This window comes from Lampetra planeri, chromosome 25 (genome assembly GCF_965212315.1).
Source record: "Lampetra planeri chromosome 25, kcLamPlan1.2.h2, whole genome shotgun sequence".
In the NCBI taxonomy this organism is placed as follows: domain Eukaryota; kingdom Metazoa; phylum Chordata; class Hyperoartia; order Petromyzontiformes; family Petromyzontidae; genus Lampetra; species Lampetra planeri.
This window is the reverse complement of record NC_136131.1, coordinates 12,678,670-12,696,977: the sequence shown is the minus strand read 5'-3', so window position 1 is coordinate 12,696,977 and position 18,308 is coordinate 12,678,670. Positions and strand designations below refer to the sequence as shown.

Sequence of the window (18,308 nt, the reverse complement as noted above, 5' to 3'; positions counted from 1 at the left end):
TCTCATTTTGATTCTAAGGACTTCAGACATGAAAACGAAATTTGATGCTTTTATCCACCAGATCAGGGTAACGTTAAAGACCCTGGACTCGTTCTTTGCAATGTTGAGGTTTGTATTTTCGTCTTTTAGTTTGTCATTGTTGCCCATCGTGGATCTCAGTGTCAGTCGCAGGGCAACTGGCTCCACGTGACCACCCGTGTAGCAAACCAATTACACTTAAACTAAATGGTAAAACAAAATTAGGCTAAGCCACTAAACTATAATCCAGAATGTGCAAGTCGGTCCATGGCTGTTGGTTCAAAGTGCCAGTTAACGGTCCACATTGGTTACATTGAACTAACATTCATAAAAAAAAGTTATTTGGAGAAGGTTGATGAATGACGTTCTATTGACTTGCCCCAGGGTGAGAACATGGGGGTTCTGCCACTGGCTTCGGGTCTCCGAGGGAGATGAACACCACCCCACACTCGCGAGGAAGACATTTTCACTGTATTTGTTCAGCTGGTAAACGGTGATTCATTCCCAAGAGACGCTTTTCCGAGTCGTTTGAACTTCTGACATGGATCTCCGTTTGTGATTTCGCGTCACCACAGTCATGGCAGCAGCTTAGCAACTTATATGAAAAACGCTTCCAATTAAGATTTGCCTTCCGCAGCTGACAACAATGCACAGCCTATATAATTTTGAACAATTTTTACAGTAATCAGAAAATGTCTGTGGCTTGTAACCGATTCAAAACACACACACGGGGGTGTGCTGAACTAGTAACGAATTGACATTTGTTTACGTGACAAACCTAACTGGCTGTCAGGTGGTGGCAGATTTAACGACGCATTTATATTTACGCGATATAACCCAACACACCTTCATTAAATACCTTAGCGTTCCGATACACTTATTATCGACCTGCTCTTTAACACGATCTACCCCAACTGACAACCGAATGATGTTTCCTAGTGAGGTAACCACACATTCCAAATTGTGTGCCAAGTTCTAAGATAGTAATGATATACATGCACAAAATAAAAAGTGGTATTACAGGTTTATTACAAAAATAGCTGACAGAAGGAACAAAAAGATTATGAGAATACACTACAATTACTGCACATTACAGACTGGATTTCAAAATACACTGTAAACAACTTAAGTTTGAATTTATATTTACAAAGAATCTGCTTTAAATCGAAAAATCTGATTACTGTCATATTATATGCATGCTGGAGATGCGGGTCCTTTAACCATACCATGGAAAATTGTTGAAATGTAGTACCGTACATATCGGTCATAGCCGTTGTTTTACCATACTTCGTCACAATGGTTAGCACGGGTGGGAAAGTCCATGACGGGTCCAGATTTCACTCGCTACTGCTATTAGCCATAACCGGAAATCGAATGGCAAGTTGGCAAGCTGGAAATGCAGCATCACTCACCACAACTACACCGGGTAACAGGATTATTCCTGATTGTGAAATGTTGAGTAAAGTCTCACTGAGACGTTTGGGATCTCGTTCAAACACCGTCACAATGGCATTGGACAACCACGGACGTGGTTTGTTTTTCACTTGCTGAATTGGATATGTAAATGCAGACGAAACAAGGTGTACGGTATTCTAATTATGGACCCACAAAATATGCACGACTGCATCCATGTTGAGATATTTAATCGTTACTTTAATCACAAGCATACGTGTTAATTCTGTTCAGGTTCACAAATTTTTAGCACTTATAGCAAATAAAGGGTATAAAATTGTAAAATCATGAGCAATACTAAAAAAAACGTGGCTTAACATAAGTGCATGAATATACCTCGTACTTGTGTAATCACATACAAAAGCAGAGCTGCCATAACAAGTGAGCGACACGTAAAAAAAGTTACTTCAATATACTACACCACCACAATCTGGTACTAGTCCATCCAACAGATGCAGAAACTGTTTGGGACTACAATGCTTAATGCCACCACATGGCACGAGTGATCTGAAGCCTCGTATCTCTCCACCACCCAGCAACTGCTATTGACAAAAATCTGATTTACCCAAGGCATACAAGTGACCTTTAACCTTGTCAGACTTTCCCCACTACAAATGCTGCCCTCGTAGCATCATTACATCCCATCAGGGCACTTTATTTACTTACATCAGATCTTAGATAGCTCATCAGCAATACACTCATTCCTTCTGGAAAAGGCAAACTGTTATTTGACTCTCTACAAAGACAATTACTTAAGTGCTGTGACTGAATTACGTATATCTACCACCCACCTGACACTCACCAGTATATACACAATATGGCAGTGCTCTTCATTGCAAGGCCCGCAGGCTACGGGCGGCCACTGGTGACCTTCGGTGCGACCCCTGACGTGCAACCCCCGACAATACACACATGTGAAAACACTATCATCCTGTTGCTGTGAAAGGCAATGGTTTAAAATGTTACTGCCCTCACACTGGTGATTTCTTATTGGCGAAAGTGGCCCTCTCCTCTGAAAATTTGTGAAAAACACCGTAAGAGCCTGTTCATATTAAAATGGCTCCTCCCTACCTCCACCCACACCTGACCCCAATAGCACATACCTACGAGTTGTATCATTTTGTGATGGAGAGGCACCACGTTATCAGGACGCTTGTTTAACCCGGGAAGCCTCACCGAGTATCAAGACTTGTTTTATGAGGGTCCTGCCAAGTTTGCGCAGTAATAGGCGATGTTGCTGTGTCAACCCAATAGCCCAGGGGCCGGTGACTTGCACCTCTGGAGCCGCGTGCAGAGGCTCTTTAAGGACTGCTGCTGCTCTGTGACGTTGTTTATGAAGGACCACCGTCTCATTCACAACGTGCATTGCGGCTCTTGAAATACTTTTTATTGAATTAGAAAAGAAATGGCTCATTATTATTTGGACTGCATACCCCTGCAATAGAGCAATGTGCAGGTAATTTTCTAGCATTGGGATGTTTGGCCAACACCAGCGACATTGTATGGGTTGTTTTTTGCGATGAGAGGAAATTGGAGAACTCGGAGGAAACCCATGCAAAGCAGGGGAAGAGAACATCGACTCCACAGGAAGGCACCACAGTTTGAAATTCTACCTAGGCCATTGTTGGCGTGAGGCACAAAAGTGTCACCACTCAGCAAGCGCCTGCCACCCCCACATGCCAGCTTGTTGTAAATGCTGGAGCAGATAATCAGCCTTGAGACCAATAAACCAAACAATTGGGTTAAAGGTATTTTTCCAATAATGTTCATTCACACAAACTATATATCATAGGCTTTCAAATAACACATCATTCAATGAAATTGGTGGAGTGGCCTACAAGTTTTTTGGACAAAAATGCAGAACACAGATTAGCCACTTCTATAGATAAGGATATTTTAGAATATTGAATTCACAAGTAAGATTATTAAGGGACCTAAGTGTCAGGAAAAGTGCTGGTATATACCGATCATAAACACAAAGAGAACGATATCTACGGGAACATTTTTGCCGGTATAAAAATAATGAAAAACGAATAGACTTCACTCCTGCCAATAATAACATCTTGGCAGCTGTAGCTGTATTATTGCCAGAAAGAGTAAACATTTTCATTTTTCAGAGAACTATGTTTCCTAGCAATCGAATTTGCGCATGTATGGGATGTTCACCTTAGCCCATATGCCTTCAGTCAGTGATAGTTTGTAAAATGGCAGAAATTTGAGGAGCCACTGCTGAAGTGCATTGCATGCGAACCCATTAATTAAAGCGACTTGATTTCCCAAATCTGCCTGTTAACATGTTATCTGCGCAATTGTGCATGAAACTACATGAAGAATTCCTGCTGTAACATGAAGAACGTGAGACTCTATCCAACGTAGATTCCCTTAAAAAAATACCACGTTTGTGTCTTCATTTGTGTGTTTTGGGTTGGCATGCGGTTAAGAGCTCTACTGCATTTTGCAGTTGTCATCCAGCGGTGCCTCGGAGGTGGCCTGCGTCTGTCTGCGCTTCTCCCTCTGCTCGGGAGACAGCCTGCTGAGCGAGCGCTGGCTGGTTGGCTTGCTGGCAGCGCCACAGCCTGGGGCCGTCCGGCTGGGACTGTTGGTGATGACTGTCATGGGAGAGGCCGACCACGCCGATGGGAGGCTGCCGATGGCCTGCTCCTTGGCCTGCTCCTTGGCCTGCTCCTTGGCCTGCTCCTTGCCCTGCTCCTTGCCCTGCTCCTTGGCCTGCTCCTTGGCCTGCTCCTTGCCCTGCAGAGACGCGGACCGGGGAGGGTGAAGCTCTATGTTAGCATCACTCACGGCTCATACTCTCAACCGTTTGCAAGCCCGATGAGCACACTTAGAATTATTTTACACAAATCTCTCTGGAGATAAAATCGTATATACCAAGAATGTGTTTTCAGATAAAGAGCCGATTAACGTTTATATATACACAAATTCCATTCATTGAATTACTCCATATTTAAATTAGAAAAACACAATTGGAGCAATATTTGTAAAATTTTGTATTTGAAACGTGTAACTTTAGTTTATATATATTTCAATATTTTCATACATGTAAGTGGATATATGAAATCTGGCTGGTAATGTGTATAAGCCAATAATTACTTTATTGAGAAAGTGGCAATGACCAAGGGAGTAAAATTAACGATGAATGTGAAAACCAAGCGCCGTACTATTCGAGCTACATGACCCGTAGTCAAAGCAACGGTTGGTAAAAGGTAATAAAAGAGTTCAGTGATGAATATGCAGCAGAGCAATGATTCTGCTTCAGGGCACCACATCAGGAAAACTGCCACGAGAGTTCCCCTTGGCGAGACTGCAGCAGGACATTAGAAGTATTGAGATGTGATGCCAGGCATTTTTAGTTGATGAATGATACAAGTACCCTACGAATGCGAATCGTGATATTTAAGTGTGCAGCATTACCATGGGGGTGCTGGCAGTGGTCGTGTTCCGAGTAAGGAGCCGAGGCTGCAGGAGGTTTGTCACGGGATGCTTCCGAGCGGGTGAAGAAGGTGAAGCTGCTGCTGCATCCTCTCCCCCCCTCCGGGAGAGCATGGTGGTGCGGCAGAGCACGTATGGGCTGGCTTCCAGCACCAACGGGATGTCTGCAAAGCCTCTCCCAGCAAATGGGACAACAACGTCTAATAGGATAATGACCACAATCTGCTGTGAAGTGCATCCCTATGCTTTGCTTCAAGAAAAATGCATAAAACAGCAAATAGCACGTATCTTATACACGCACACTACACATACATTGAGTGTTCGCCGCTGTTCGACCCAAAATTGCCACTTCATCATGAGAAACAAAACGTTGAAATCAATGTCAGACAAAGAATGTTGGTACTTTAGTTTCATGACCTATCGCGTATGAATGCGTAAATGCTATTTTGCCAGAACCCACTTTGGCAGCAGCATTCCTGATGGATTTTAAAGTTTCTATGAATTAAACTTTAAAGTCAACGGCTATTAATATTTTTAGTTGCATCTTATTTTAAGCAAGTTTATCATTCAATACAATTGGGATCACGCGAACACATAAATCATGTTAAAACAAACGATATACCAAAACACAAACAATGCTGCAAGAGAAAGTGGTCAAGTGTCATAAGTACAAAATGTGGTAATAACGACTCGCTTGCTTTTGGTCGCCAATACAAGAAATACGAATATTATGCTGTTTCTGATAATATACAATAATTATTGTCCCCCCATCCTAAAAAAATACCCGCTCATAAAACTGACAAAATGCCATGCTTAATTTAAAAAGAAGTTAAATTCACCTTTGCTCACAACCTCGGGAAGCCCGTCTGGTTGGTAAGTGGTGTCTTCGCGTGGGGCAGTGCGCCTCCCCTCGGGAAGGGGCTTCATGCGCTTTGCCTCAGTGCTGTTTTCGACGTCGCCCTTCCTGCCACGCTTGACCGTCACCTGGTCTCCCTCATCACACAGCGCCTTCCTGCAGCCTGCCCCATGCCCTGAGACACAGCATTGCGCGGTATTCAGCATACCTTCCAAATAATTGTATTCCACGACACAACCCAGAGTCCATTCCCACAAACTTGAACAACAAACTAAAGAGGAACCTCATGAGTTATTCTGTAAATTATAAATTCCCACACATGTGCAGCATGTTTACAATACATTCTATTGAAATTTGCAAGTATTGAGTTTGCTATGCACTTGCTAAATTGCTAAATCGCCAACGAGTAAAATGCTTTGCTTAAAGATGATCTTGGGAATAATTGCTATTGTGTAGAGGTAATTGTATTTATCCAAGGTGGGATATTTAAGAGCCCTGACCAAGTAAATTTCGGGTAGGTTGTAAAGAATTCTCCAGCCACTAGTAATGGCTGTCGAGGGAGACAAATACTTGAATGTATGTTGTTCATATTACTCGCTGGCGTTTTGAAGATACTACATAATTTACATTGCCCTATACCGTTACTAATTTCCAATTTTGTTTCTAAAATAATGAAGTTTGTAAATGAGATATATGCAATCCATGTCAATAAAAATACATGTGAATAAATCATGCCACGTTCCTTGTCCAAATATACTCAAATTACATATATCAGTATTAAAACTAAAAACGTTTAGCAAATCAACCACAATGAAATGATGCTAAAGTAATACCATGGTAAGGTTTATCAATGAACACTGTAAAATGTAATAAGTTTTGAATATGCATTGAAGTTAAGTTATGTATAGCCTAGGAAAAAAGAATAATCAAGATTGATTTACGAACATGCAACTATAAGACCAGACATAAAATTACTAAGAGTGTACAAACATCTGAAAGCTCATTAATAGCAGTGAAACCAGATCGTGTGCCCTTTGTTAGTCTGCACGCTTATAATCACTTATTTAAAAAAAACCTCTTAATTATACAAATATTGTGGAAACTATTTTACATACAAAATTTGATGTTTTACTTTTTCTTTTTAAGTACGTGATGTAATCCGCTTCTTGAATTATCCCACCGGAGTATCTCTAAGCATCACAGAAGGCTTAAGAAACCAAGTGAAATGGCGATATCAACAACAATCTAATATGCCTCGAGGGTGCACCAATACGGCCCACAAGTGAGCAACCGCGCCAATAACCATCACATTGCTGAAAAGATAAGAGCCTTATTGCTTACATGCGGACAAATGTTGTTGCTATGGCAATGAGGCTATGTGATATAACTGCAAATAAACGTTGCAATTTCACACACTGACTTTGTCATGTACCTGGTTCAACTGATCTCTACTTTATCTGTTATTTTTCTGATAGCTATATAGATTGAGTAACTCCAGGAGAGTAGAGTCCAAGTATGAATTAGCCTAAAAACCCATGTTCACTCACATGTGTGCTAAACTCAATACAGTCGTCTAAATAGTACATACTACACACATTATTTCAAACCATATTCACCTATACGGTTATCAGGCCAACTGAGCATTTCAGTTTGGTATGCTATTTTTATTAAATGCTGGTAAATAATTATGTTGTGGTTGGCTCTGAACGCACAGGAAACGCTCAGATGAGCCATTGCATTCATGCTACCCCAAGGGATAACACCGTGAAAAGAAAGCCGCGCTGATACAGCTGCAAATGAGGCAACGACGTTCTGTATCACATGGCACAACAAACTGAAAAAAGGTATTTTACATACATTTGTATTCAATCTCTGTGTTTAGGTTTTGGAACTTACAAATACCAGGGCATGTATGCACATGCAGACACTACCGCAAAATGTATACGTATAACATGAAATGAGTACAGTGCTTGCCATCCTCTTGTACAATTTTATAGGAAAATGATAGTTGGGGTAATTATGCGATTAATTGACAAATTGTAATCGACTTATCTTTTGTGGTTGATTACTTGGGCCCCTTTAAAAATGGTGGCCACCCCGCATGCTGTTTACTGAAGGCAGAAAACTCATACAAGCCATTCCCTAGCACAACGCGTCTGATAATGCCAAGTTACAATGCCACCCTCATAACCTCCCGTCCAGCGACACACATGGTAAGAGGTGAGGCATTTTCCAAATATTGTTGTGCTGTCTAATGAGTGATCGAAGCAATAATTGGTAGAGTAATCGATTACTTAAATAATTATATAAGCCAGCTATAAAACATCTCTATCAGCCTGCTCTTTGAAAACAAAAAAAAATACAAATGAATCTCACCTGCTCCTTTAAGGGATAATTTTCAGAGCAGGGTTAGCAGGGGTATCAGTAATACATAAATACAAAAATAGAGGTAACCATGCACTGCCTCTTTTTCCAGCTGGTCTCCAGTAAATAGCTCAACATATGGTGCAGCTAATAAAAGCCACAACATGGCAAATGAAAAACCTGATGAAATACCGAAGGGCATACACAAATGCAAGAGTTTCCCAGTATTCTCATGAGTGTAATGTGAGTAATTGATTCAAATTAGCATATTCACATTCGTCTTTTCCCAGAGTCTTTAAATAGAGCAATTGTCATGCTTTATGACAGAAGCCCCTGCAGGTACAAGTGATAGTTGCAAGAAAATTGTTTTGAAAACCAGCATCTTTACTGCATTGCACTGAACTTAGATTGAAGAGTAATGCCTTGAGCATGCTCATGTACTATAGCTATATCGGTCACTATAACCTGCAAGTGTATGTGGATAGTCGTGCCCATTCCCTGCCTCTAACTGTCACACTCCAAATGCCTGAAACTTCAGAGAAACTATCTTGAGATGCCAGTGGATTTTTCAAATGGGAATATGTACGTACAACACCAAAATCTAAGAACAATACAGAAACAGTAGCCCCCGTCAGGATGCCGAGTGTATACTAAAGTATAGCCCATTGTCAATTCACTGCTGAAGATCTCTCCCACGTTGTGTCGCTCACGCTGGTTATTTGGCCATATGTTCACTCACCATGGCAATGGTAGACATCAGTGGCGAGTGATATCAGAACCGGCCCCTCTCTTTTAGAATCTGCAACGCTCAGCGTCGTGAAGTATGGTCAAAACAACCTCCATGACCAGCACTGCACGGTTAGGGCTTTCACCCAGACAGTGGCTTAACAAAGGGCTGTACATTTTAATTATTTTTAAAGGTCATTTTATATGAGCAATGTACTGCACCTTGCAGAGTCTTCAGTTTCCCCTCCATCTTGTGAATTCGCTTGTGCAGTTCCTCTTTCTCCTTCTCCAGCTGCCGACCGTTGCTCATCCACAGCTGTAGTTTTCCTTGAAGAGCAGCCTTTTCCTTGGCCAATCGGGCTTTGTCTGCTTCGACTTCCGCCACCTGGTGGGCAGCAACAACATAAGGCAGGAAACGTGTCTTTGTGAAAATGTTCAAAGGGGAGCGTAGAACAAAATAATGATTGAAAGCGAGATAGGCACATGTGCATGGGTGTGGGGAACAGCAGCTCCCTGGGAATACATATTTGGCTAGACATGATATTACAATAAATATGGACAAGGAGATCTCCATTCTGTGCCTTGACACGTAAATAGTGTACATTTTCAGTCCACCAGCCTATTGGTATCCCGGCCCAATAGTGTCCAGCAGCAGCATTTGTTTACGTGACAACCCTTACTAGTTGGCGGTGTCTGGTGGTGGAGGGTTTTAACGACACATTTATATATTTACGCGATCTAACCCAAAAACCTCTATTATGGATGATATTAGTCGCGAAAGCCTACATGTTAAACTCAATTAATTCTAATCTTGATTTAAAGCTTTAGCCAAAAAAAAAATTCTTGCTGTGGTTTTCCCACCTGATGATTGCTAATGTTGCAACCAAAACGTCATGATTTGTTTGTATTTTATTTCTAACTACGTGACTTTACCGAAAGAACCAAAGAGTATCAATTCATTATGTTGGATTGCTAGATGTTATTTGCAAAAATAACTGTATTACTACTGTATATACATTCATACAACTCGTACTTGCTTATCATTCATGAGTAATACAACACTGTTACTATATTATTTAACTGGACTCCTGCATGCATGCCATCTCATTGAATGTACTGCGTAAAAAAACATATTTCAATCAAACTGTTACTGCCGTTTTTAATAATAATAATGCTTAACAAGCATTCACTGCAAACAAAAATCAATTGATCAAAATGCATAATGATGAGCATGGGCTGGCCAAGCCCCTATGGACCCTGCATTCCTACCCCACTGATCCTACAATTTTCGACAGAGTTTCAGGAGACTCCCTCAGCTCTAATGTGCACTATAAAACGTTCACGTTGCAAGAGCTGCCTGGTTATGTAACAGTGGCAGTCGGGTAGAAATCGTGGTCATCTCACTTTGGCATGAAGGAGTTCTTGCTTGCGTTTCTCAGCATCCTTCAGTTCGGTGTCATCGTGCTCCTTGACTAATTTCAGCATGGCAATCTTCCTGTCCTGGCTGGAAATCTGTTCCTGCAGATCCTTAATCTGGTGCTCAAGCGCGACCCTCTCTGCCGAATGCTGTGACAAAGCGAGCCAGCAACACACAGCACCATTGAAGGTGTAACAGAAAAATGGTTAATACGTTTCTGGAAACTTGAGAAAGGAGACCATAGGAGGGAATTCCACATTTGAGCAGTGCGAGGAAAGCAGCAAAAAGAGACGAGGATTGACCTGCACTGTGTGTGGTGGTTGAACACAGTATGGATGAGATGAAAGAGTCCGTCTGATAGACCAAGGCCTCAATGCGAGTTCATGGGCATCGTTCCATATTTGTTTTTGGGTTCATGCACATGGTAGTTTTATGCTCAGATTCGTGTAATCAACTCTAGCAGAAAATATGTTCACATTTATATATGTACAGTGCGAAAGAAGTTCAAAAACACGTGTCAATTAATTGATCGAATTTTGATCAATAAAGCTCACGGGTGACTTAAGACTTTGCACGACTATCTTTAATCTCCACATGAAGTACCTACCCCACCGCACAGGATCTGCCGATCGACTGTCGCGTACCCAATTATATTATTGGGTGGATAGAGGTGGCGGCAGGGGGGAATTACAGAAACTAACACCATTGTTTTAACTGCCATGCCAGGAGAATGAACACAACCAGTGACCTCTGGATTGCAAGTTCACTGCTAACCGTTAAACAAAGACATCAATTATCATATCAAAGACCACTTCTTTTAAAGTATCACATAATTGAAGGTACCTGAATCCTCAACGTACAAGCCGCCACCTCCAGTTGCTGATGAGCTTCCTGCAGAGTCTTCAATTTTAACTTCAATGCCCGATTTTCCATCGTCGCCTCTCCGTGTTTTGCTGCCATCTCTGCACGCAAGGTCTCGTGCTTGGCACACATTTCGCTAAGAGCAGAATCATAATCACCCCGGATGGAGAGTAGTTGCTCATCATGCTGGGCATGCAGCACAGTTAATGCCCTATGATTTTCCACCTGCTTCTCCGCCAATCTTCTACCATTCTCTTTGTGAAGCTCCTCCACAAAGGTTTGTTGTTTGTCTTGCAGTTCTGCCAGTGCAACATTGCTCTCCGCCTGTAGCTCAGACAGCACTTGGTGCACAGACTGAAGCTCCACACTCAATGCGTGACGGGTGTTCTTCAGGCTGGCGACGTGGCTTTCTGCCGCTGCAGCCCTCTCCTGAGCCACAATGCGACACACGAGTCAGAAATTACTATTCAGGTTTGCAATTTATAAATGGCAAATATATTCCTGTTGTGACTTACGCAGGTTTAAAGTACTTTGATTAAAACATGTGGAAAAAGCTGAATATGGCACAAACATTTACCTTAAATATTAAACAGGAAGATAAAAAAACACATTTAGAAATTGTACGTTTGATAGTGAAACGCTTGTTTAATTAAAACAAAACTATAACCACTTTAAAAAAATATATGTATATATCTTTTGAACTTAATGAGCTGTTTTTCAGCAACGAGTCAATCACGTTAACAAGCTATTATTTTTAAAGTGAACACGGAAACCCCACCTGCATGATATCACACGCCAGCTTTTGGGCATGGCATTGTGAGAGCCATTCATCCTTCTGTCGTTGCCATTTCTGCAGCTCAGATTTACAAGATACCAACTGCTCATTTAGAAGTTTTATTTGTTCCTGCAAATGGACAGCTGTATCCAAATGGCATGCCATTTCAACCTCCACTTGTGAAGAGTGCTTCTCAAACGCCTTCCTGGTATTCATGTTATCTTCCTGCTGCCTCTGCAGGGTGTCTCGCAGTGCCATGATGGTGGACTTAGCCTCATCCACTTGATGTTGCTTCTCTTTAAATTCCTCAACCAGCTCCTGCTTTTCTGCAGACACAAGGTCCAGTTGCGCTTTGCAAGACTCATAGCTTTCTGTCGCCACGTTTTTTTCTTCCACAGCTATCTTGGCATCCTCTTCGATTGCCTCTTGGCGCAGAACCATGTCTTCCAAGCTGGCCTCGCTCATCTCCAACTCTCTTTTCAGCTGCTCAATCTTATCCTGCAGGGCGTCATGTTTCCTCTCACTGTGGCGTATCTTTTGCTCCATTTCTTTTCTCTTCCTGTCATCCGCTTCAAGTATCAACTTGAGCTTCTCTATGTAGCGCTTCAGCTCACCAATGGTCTCCTCGGTAGAATTTAGCTGCTTGCTAAGCATAGCCTTCTCAAGAAGCACAGAATTAATTGACTCCAAGACTCTGGAATGTTCATTTTGTAAGCACTCTAGCTTTGCCTGTGAAGTTTCAGCCCTCTGCTCTGCCAATGCTTTCATATTCCTAAGGAGCTCAATGCTCTCCATCTTTTCTTTATAGTCCAAAGATTTAGCTAAAGCCTCATTATCAAGGTTCTGGAGCTTATTACAAAGTTCTTCTTTTTCGTTCAACATACGCAAAAAACCTTCTTCAGAAACTTGCAGTCGTTCCTTAAATTCTAACAATTCAGCTTTTAGGGAGCAAATTAATTCGGCAGCTTCCACTTTTTCCAACCTCGTTGTAGACAACTGGCTGTTTTGAATCTCATAGCTGTTCTGCAATGTTGCATGTGCATTTGAAAGGCTGTGAAGCTCTGTAGCAATTTGCACATGTTCAGCTTTTACTGAGACCATCTCTTCTTTGTGCAGTGCCAATAGTGTCTGCTCATGTTGCATCTCCTCAACGGAAGCATTCTTGGAATATGTATCCTGAGCATCAGCTTCCAATGACAAAATATGCTTTTCTAGATCAAGCTTCTCTGACTTTATATGCTGCATTTCATTTTCAAGATCCTGAATTTTGTTTTCTAACAAGGTCCTGTTCAGTTCTAAACTGTGCAGCTTAACAATCAAATCAGAACCTTTGGCCTGTTCATGTTCAGACTGAGAGACAACACTGTCCAAGTCTTGCTCAAGGCTCTTAACGGTTTTCAAAAGATTGTTCTGGTTTGTCTCAAAAACACTAACCTGTTTGAGTAAAACTGAATTTTTCTCCTGTAAAGTGTCTATATTACAGGACAATTCACATTCATCTGCCTTGATTGAATTAAGCACAGTCTGAGATTCCAAAATTTCTGAAACCTTAGTTTCGTTCGTTATGTCTTTAGCACTGTGAGTACCTTGAATACTTTCTTCCTGCAAATGATCAATATTAAGCTGAACGCTGAGCTCAACAACGTTGTTTAGCTGGTCATCTAACTCAATGGACTTTTTAAAATCATGTCCTTCATGCATTTCTTCTGCATGTGCACTTTCTACATCATGGTCACGTTTTGGCCTTTTATGAATGCTTTCCACATCTGAATTATTAGTATCTATATTATCCCGTAATGAATGAGGTAAATGCTGTACCATGTTACACTCTGATTTGGTGAGTACTTGTCTCATGGGTTCTTGTGTGTCTTTAAGTTTTTCTTGTAGGCCAAGAACTTGCTTATGCAATGCCAGACATTCTACTTGTGCGTTAATACTTTGCCGAATGAGAGTCTCAGCAATGTTCTTCTTATCTGAGCGAAGAGATTCAATAACACTGTTCAATTCAACCACATGTTCTGCTGTCTGTTGAACCTTTGCTTGTAACTCATTATGACAGCTCTGCAGCACCTCATATTGCCCTTGCAATAACAGTCCTTTGTTAGATTCGACCTTCAACTTTTCCTGTTCTTCAAGAGCCTGTGTAAGAAGGGATCCGGCTAAAATCTTCTCCTGTAAAGCAAATGTATTTTTTTCTGACAGTAAATTGCAGGTCTTCTGAAGAGCATCATAGTTTGTCTTGAGATCTCTAAATTTCTCACTCAGGACACCATAATCTGCTTTCAGCTGACATAACTCAGTTTCTATATTTATACTGGAATTTTGTTCAGATGATGGTAATGAGCAGATATTCAAACCATGTTGTGTGGGTGGAATGTTTACAGCATTTTCTTCATCATTGTTATTAGTGCCAGTTAACTGTATCATAGCATCTTGTTTTAAAATGCAATGACTTTGTATTTTGGTCAGCTGTTCCTTTAGTGCATTAGATTCTGATTGTAAATCATTGTACATGTTTCTAGCTTTGAAAATATGATCCTCTGAGAGCTGTAACTCTTTTGTCAGATCACAGATAATTTTATCCTTAGCTGCGATGTCACTATTCCGATTGTCAACATCTGTTCTGAGATGGCCTGCTTCCAAAAGACTACTTTCCAACTGCTCTTGCACATAGTGGAGTTTCTCAAAGAGACCATTTTCACGACAGTGCGCATTCTCCACATCTACCCTTAGATCAGATAGCAGCTTCTCCTGCTCTGCAACTTTATATCCAAGTGATTCAGCAGAGCCTTGGCTCTCCAAAAGCTGACCGCTCAGAGCATCACAGTGCACCCGTAGTTCTTCCAATTCTTGTCTCACTTTGTCAACGTCTTCATTTTCAGACAACCTATTGTCGAGTGACTCAATTGTATCCTTGAGCTGCTTGATTTGTGACTCGTACAATTCCAAATTCACGTCTTTGTCTTCCAGATCCATCTGAAGCATCTCCAAATTCCCTGAAATCTTCAGAAAGTCAAATCTACACTCGTCTAGTTTCACTTTTAGCTGTTCCAGTTCCTGATGCTTTTCATGAAGTGTGACTTTTGTTTTGGTATTTTCCTCCTCTAGCTGCTGAAGCTGTGCAGTCTGCTTGCCAATAATCACATTCAACTGTTCAAATGTCTTGGTATAATCATTTTGCCTTGCAATAATTTCTTCTTCTCTTGAGCCCAAATGTTTCTCGTTTTCACAAATCTTTTGTTCCAGATTCTGATTGCTTAGTCGTAGAGCCTGATTGTCCTCTTGAACGTCAGACAACCTGCAATTAAGCATGGTAATTTCTTCATTAAATTGTTTAACCTCAGATTCTGCCTCAGCCATTAAATAAGCAATTTTATTATTATTTGTATTGTCCTGCAACTCTGCTTGCTTAAGCTTTTCCACCAACTCACACTTGCTCTCTTCCAGCTGTTTAATAGCTGACATAAGTTGCTGGAGAGCCTCTTGAGAATTATCTTTCACCTGTGCAATTTCCAAGATTTTGGATGCCAATTCTTTCTCCTGCTCACTTAACATATATTCTAGCTTTCTTTGCTTTTCCACACTGGTCATGTATTGTTCTTGAAGATTGGCCAATTCCTTTTCTGCTTTGGAGGCCTGCTTTTTTGTTTGTAAAGAATAATGTTCAGCTTGTTGCAGTTGGCTTTTTAAATGATTAATAAGAGCTTCATTTTCATCTTGCAATTTTAGCAGCTGTTCCTTTTCCTGCTGTAGCGTTACATGTTGCGCCTGAAGTTCACGAACATCCTCCTGCAGTTGATTACACTTCGACTCTCTAGAATGTATTTCATTTCCAAGGTCACTTTTCAAATAGTTAACTGTAGTCTCCAGCTCTTTTATCATTTCTTCATGTTGTGTCATTTGGTTTTGCCTGCTTGTGAAATCTTCATAAGCTTTTGCCTGCTCTTTCATGCAAACGTTTTCCTCCAGAATTTTAGCAAGGTGACTGTCACTTTCTTTACTCTGGATGGCATAACCTTCAAGTTGCTCTGATTTCATTATTAGATTATGATGTGCTTCCTCAAGATCCAGCTGCAGTATTGTATTCCTTTCTTGCTGCAGCACAAGGTTGGCCTGTGTATCTTCAAGTTGTTTTGAGATATCGTTCAAATTTGTGTTCTTTTCTTCTAGGACTTTTTGAATATTTTCAAGCTGCGTAGTCCATTCATTTAGGTCTCCTTCCATTTTGGATGTGTTCTTATCAAATTCATGTTGCAGCTTGGTATACGAAGCAGACATCTCCAGTGTCTGTGCCTCAGCCTTCGACATTTCTAGCAACTGGGATTCATATTTAATTTCCAGCTCACTGCACGTTTGCTTATGAGCAATAAGAGATGACTGTAGAGTCGACAAATGCTCCCCCAAAATGGTAAAATAATGCATTAATCTTACAAACGGCTCAATTGTTGAGAGGTTCTGCTCTGGTGTGTCCAACATTTTATGTCCAAATTCTTCATTAGTGTTGGCCTTTTCCTCAAATAATGCCCAATGTGCCTTTTCAAGCTCTTCAACAATCTTCAGCAATGCATCTTTTATCACCTTTAATTCTGCATCCTTTGATTCAAAAATATGCTCTTTCGACTTCATCAAGTTGTTGCTATTTGTAAGCTGTCTCTCTAAACCCGCAGTTTCTTCTTTAAGTTCAGCATTAGCATTTTTCTCAAAGTTTAGCTGATGTTCTAAACCTGCCACCTTTTCGGAGAACTGTGCCGAGCTTTTTCTCAACTCAATCATTTCCGCGCCTTGTTTCTTCACAGACTCCTCAAGCTCTTCTTGCAGTGCCCATACTTTTTCTTTGAGTGCTGTGTTCTTCACACATGTGTTGTCCAGTGCCTGTTTCAGCTCACACAGCTGTGTCTTTGTGGTTTTATTCTCTTGCTCAAGCACATCGGTGTTTTGCTTTTCCAGTGGGACAGACAGGGTTTGCTCCATCTGTGCCTCCAGGTCTTGTACCTTCCCAGCCAGCCCATCCCTTTCCAATTTAAGTTTGTTTAGGTTATCAGACATTTCCTTTTTAAGCTGAATAAGGGATGCTTTTTCATCTTCTAAGGAGCTGCATGCACTTGCCTTGTGACACAACTTATTGTTAAGATCTTCCTTTTCAGTTGTAGATGCAGACAATTGGAAGTGCATTTTTTCCATCTCCAATTCATTTTTCTTTACCACAGCTAAAGCAATATCTCTCTTCTTTTCCAAATCGGATATAATAATTTTTAGATTATCCATATTGCCATTCAGCGACTTGGTTTGCTTTTCCAATTTTGATTTTAAGTTTTCAACTTCGGTTTCTTGAGACACCACTTTCCCTTTAAAACAAACAACACAAACATGCAATAAGTATACATGTCAGTCTCCTTTCAAATACTGTACAAAACACAACTTCCAAAATAAAAAGGATGCCCAGAAAAAGCCTCAATGAGATTCGAGACTTCTTCAGAAGGGTCCTGCTTGGAGTTCTAGGTGAATTACTTTGACAGCATTGAATGTGGGAGGAAACCAGTGCTTGGCAAAAACTCATACATCCACAGAAAGCCCTCAAGAGGCCAGCAACTAACTTGTGCATTGCCTCCAACAGGTACCACACTGCCCCTATTAATCAGGGGACCTTAGTCATGACCAATTCTATACCCAAATTATTGTATCAGTGGCATGTGGCAACACACCAAACACAACAATAACGGACGATTACAAAAAAAATGTTGGTACGTACTCTGTAAGTCTTCCTGTAGTCTCTGGCTGTCATGGAGCTCTTGCTTGAGATTCTTCATATCATCTTCAAACTTTCTCACCCGATGGGCACTCTGCTCCAAGTTGCAGCTTAAGTTATTCTTCTCTTTGGTGGCTTCCTACACGAAAAAAAAATTAACAACTTTTGCTGCGTAAAAAAAAGAAACAACTTTAATGTGAGTCATACATTTAATTCATAATAGAGGTTTTTAGGTTAGATCGCGTAAATATATAAATGTGTCGTTAAAACCCGCAATCACCCGACACAGCCAACTAGTAAGGGTTGTCACGTAAACAGAACGTGCCAATTTTTCACTAGTACAGCACGCCGGTGTGTTGGAGAGCCAAGCCACAACATTTACAATCAGAGTACAACGTTTCGCCAGTAATTGCAACTAGCTTCATCAGGCGACAGCCAGATTTGTGAAGTCTTACTGTTTCGTTCCTTATATAGAGGCGTAGATGTGGTGACCACGCTTCTGCGCTCTTGCACAATGATGGGGGGGAGGGCTGGATTACTGAGGCAACGTACATTATGCGAGCCCTTTGAACTTGTCCTTCCTGTCTATTGTGTTTATTAAAATAGCCCTACCAACGGTAATCCCTATTGAAGTACGCTGCCC

The 18,308-nt window shown here is 41.1% G+C and overlaps 1 protein-coding gene across 3 annotated transcripts in view; it reads right to left on the bottom strand.

Moving 5' to 3' along the window:
* Positions 1-1,025: 1,025 nt before the first annotated feature.
* Positions 1,026-18,308, bottom strand: part of CENPF (centromere protein F) — a 28,147-nt gene continuing 10,864 nt past the window's right edge. The window contains exons 11-18 of one of the 3 annotated variants that reach the window (XM_078606348.1): positions 17,669-17,804; positions 11,923-17,264; positions 11,127-11,573; positions 10,271-10,432; positions 9,089-9,251; positions 5,760-5,951; positions 4,903-5,093; positions 1,026-4,221 (exon numbers count right to left, since the gene is read on the bottom strand). In XM_078606348.1, the coding sequence (XP_078462474.1) occupies positions 3,916-4,221; positions 4,903-5,093; positions 5,760-5,951; positions 9,089-9,251; positions 10,271-10,432; positions 11,127-11,573; positions 11,923-17,264; positions 17,669-17,804 (6,939 nt within the window). In that variant the 3' untranslated portion in view covers positions 1,026-3,915. The remainder of the gene's footprint in view (positions 4,222-4,902; positions 5,094-5,759; positions 5,952-9,088; positions 9,252-10,270; positions 10,433-11,126; positions 11,574-11,922; positions 17,265-17,668; positions 17,805-18,308) is intronic. The other 2 variants (XM_078606350.1, XM_078606349.1) reach the window with 2 other exon arrangements.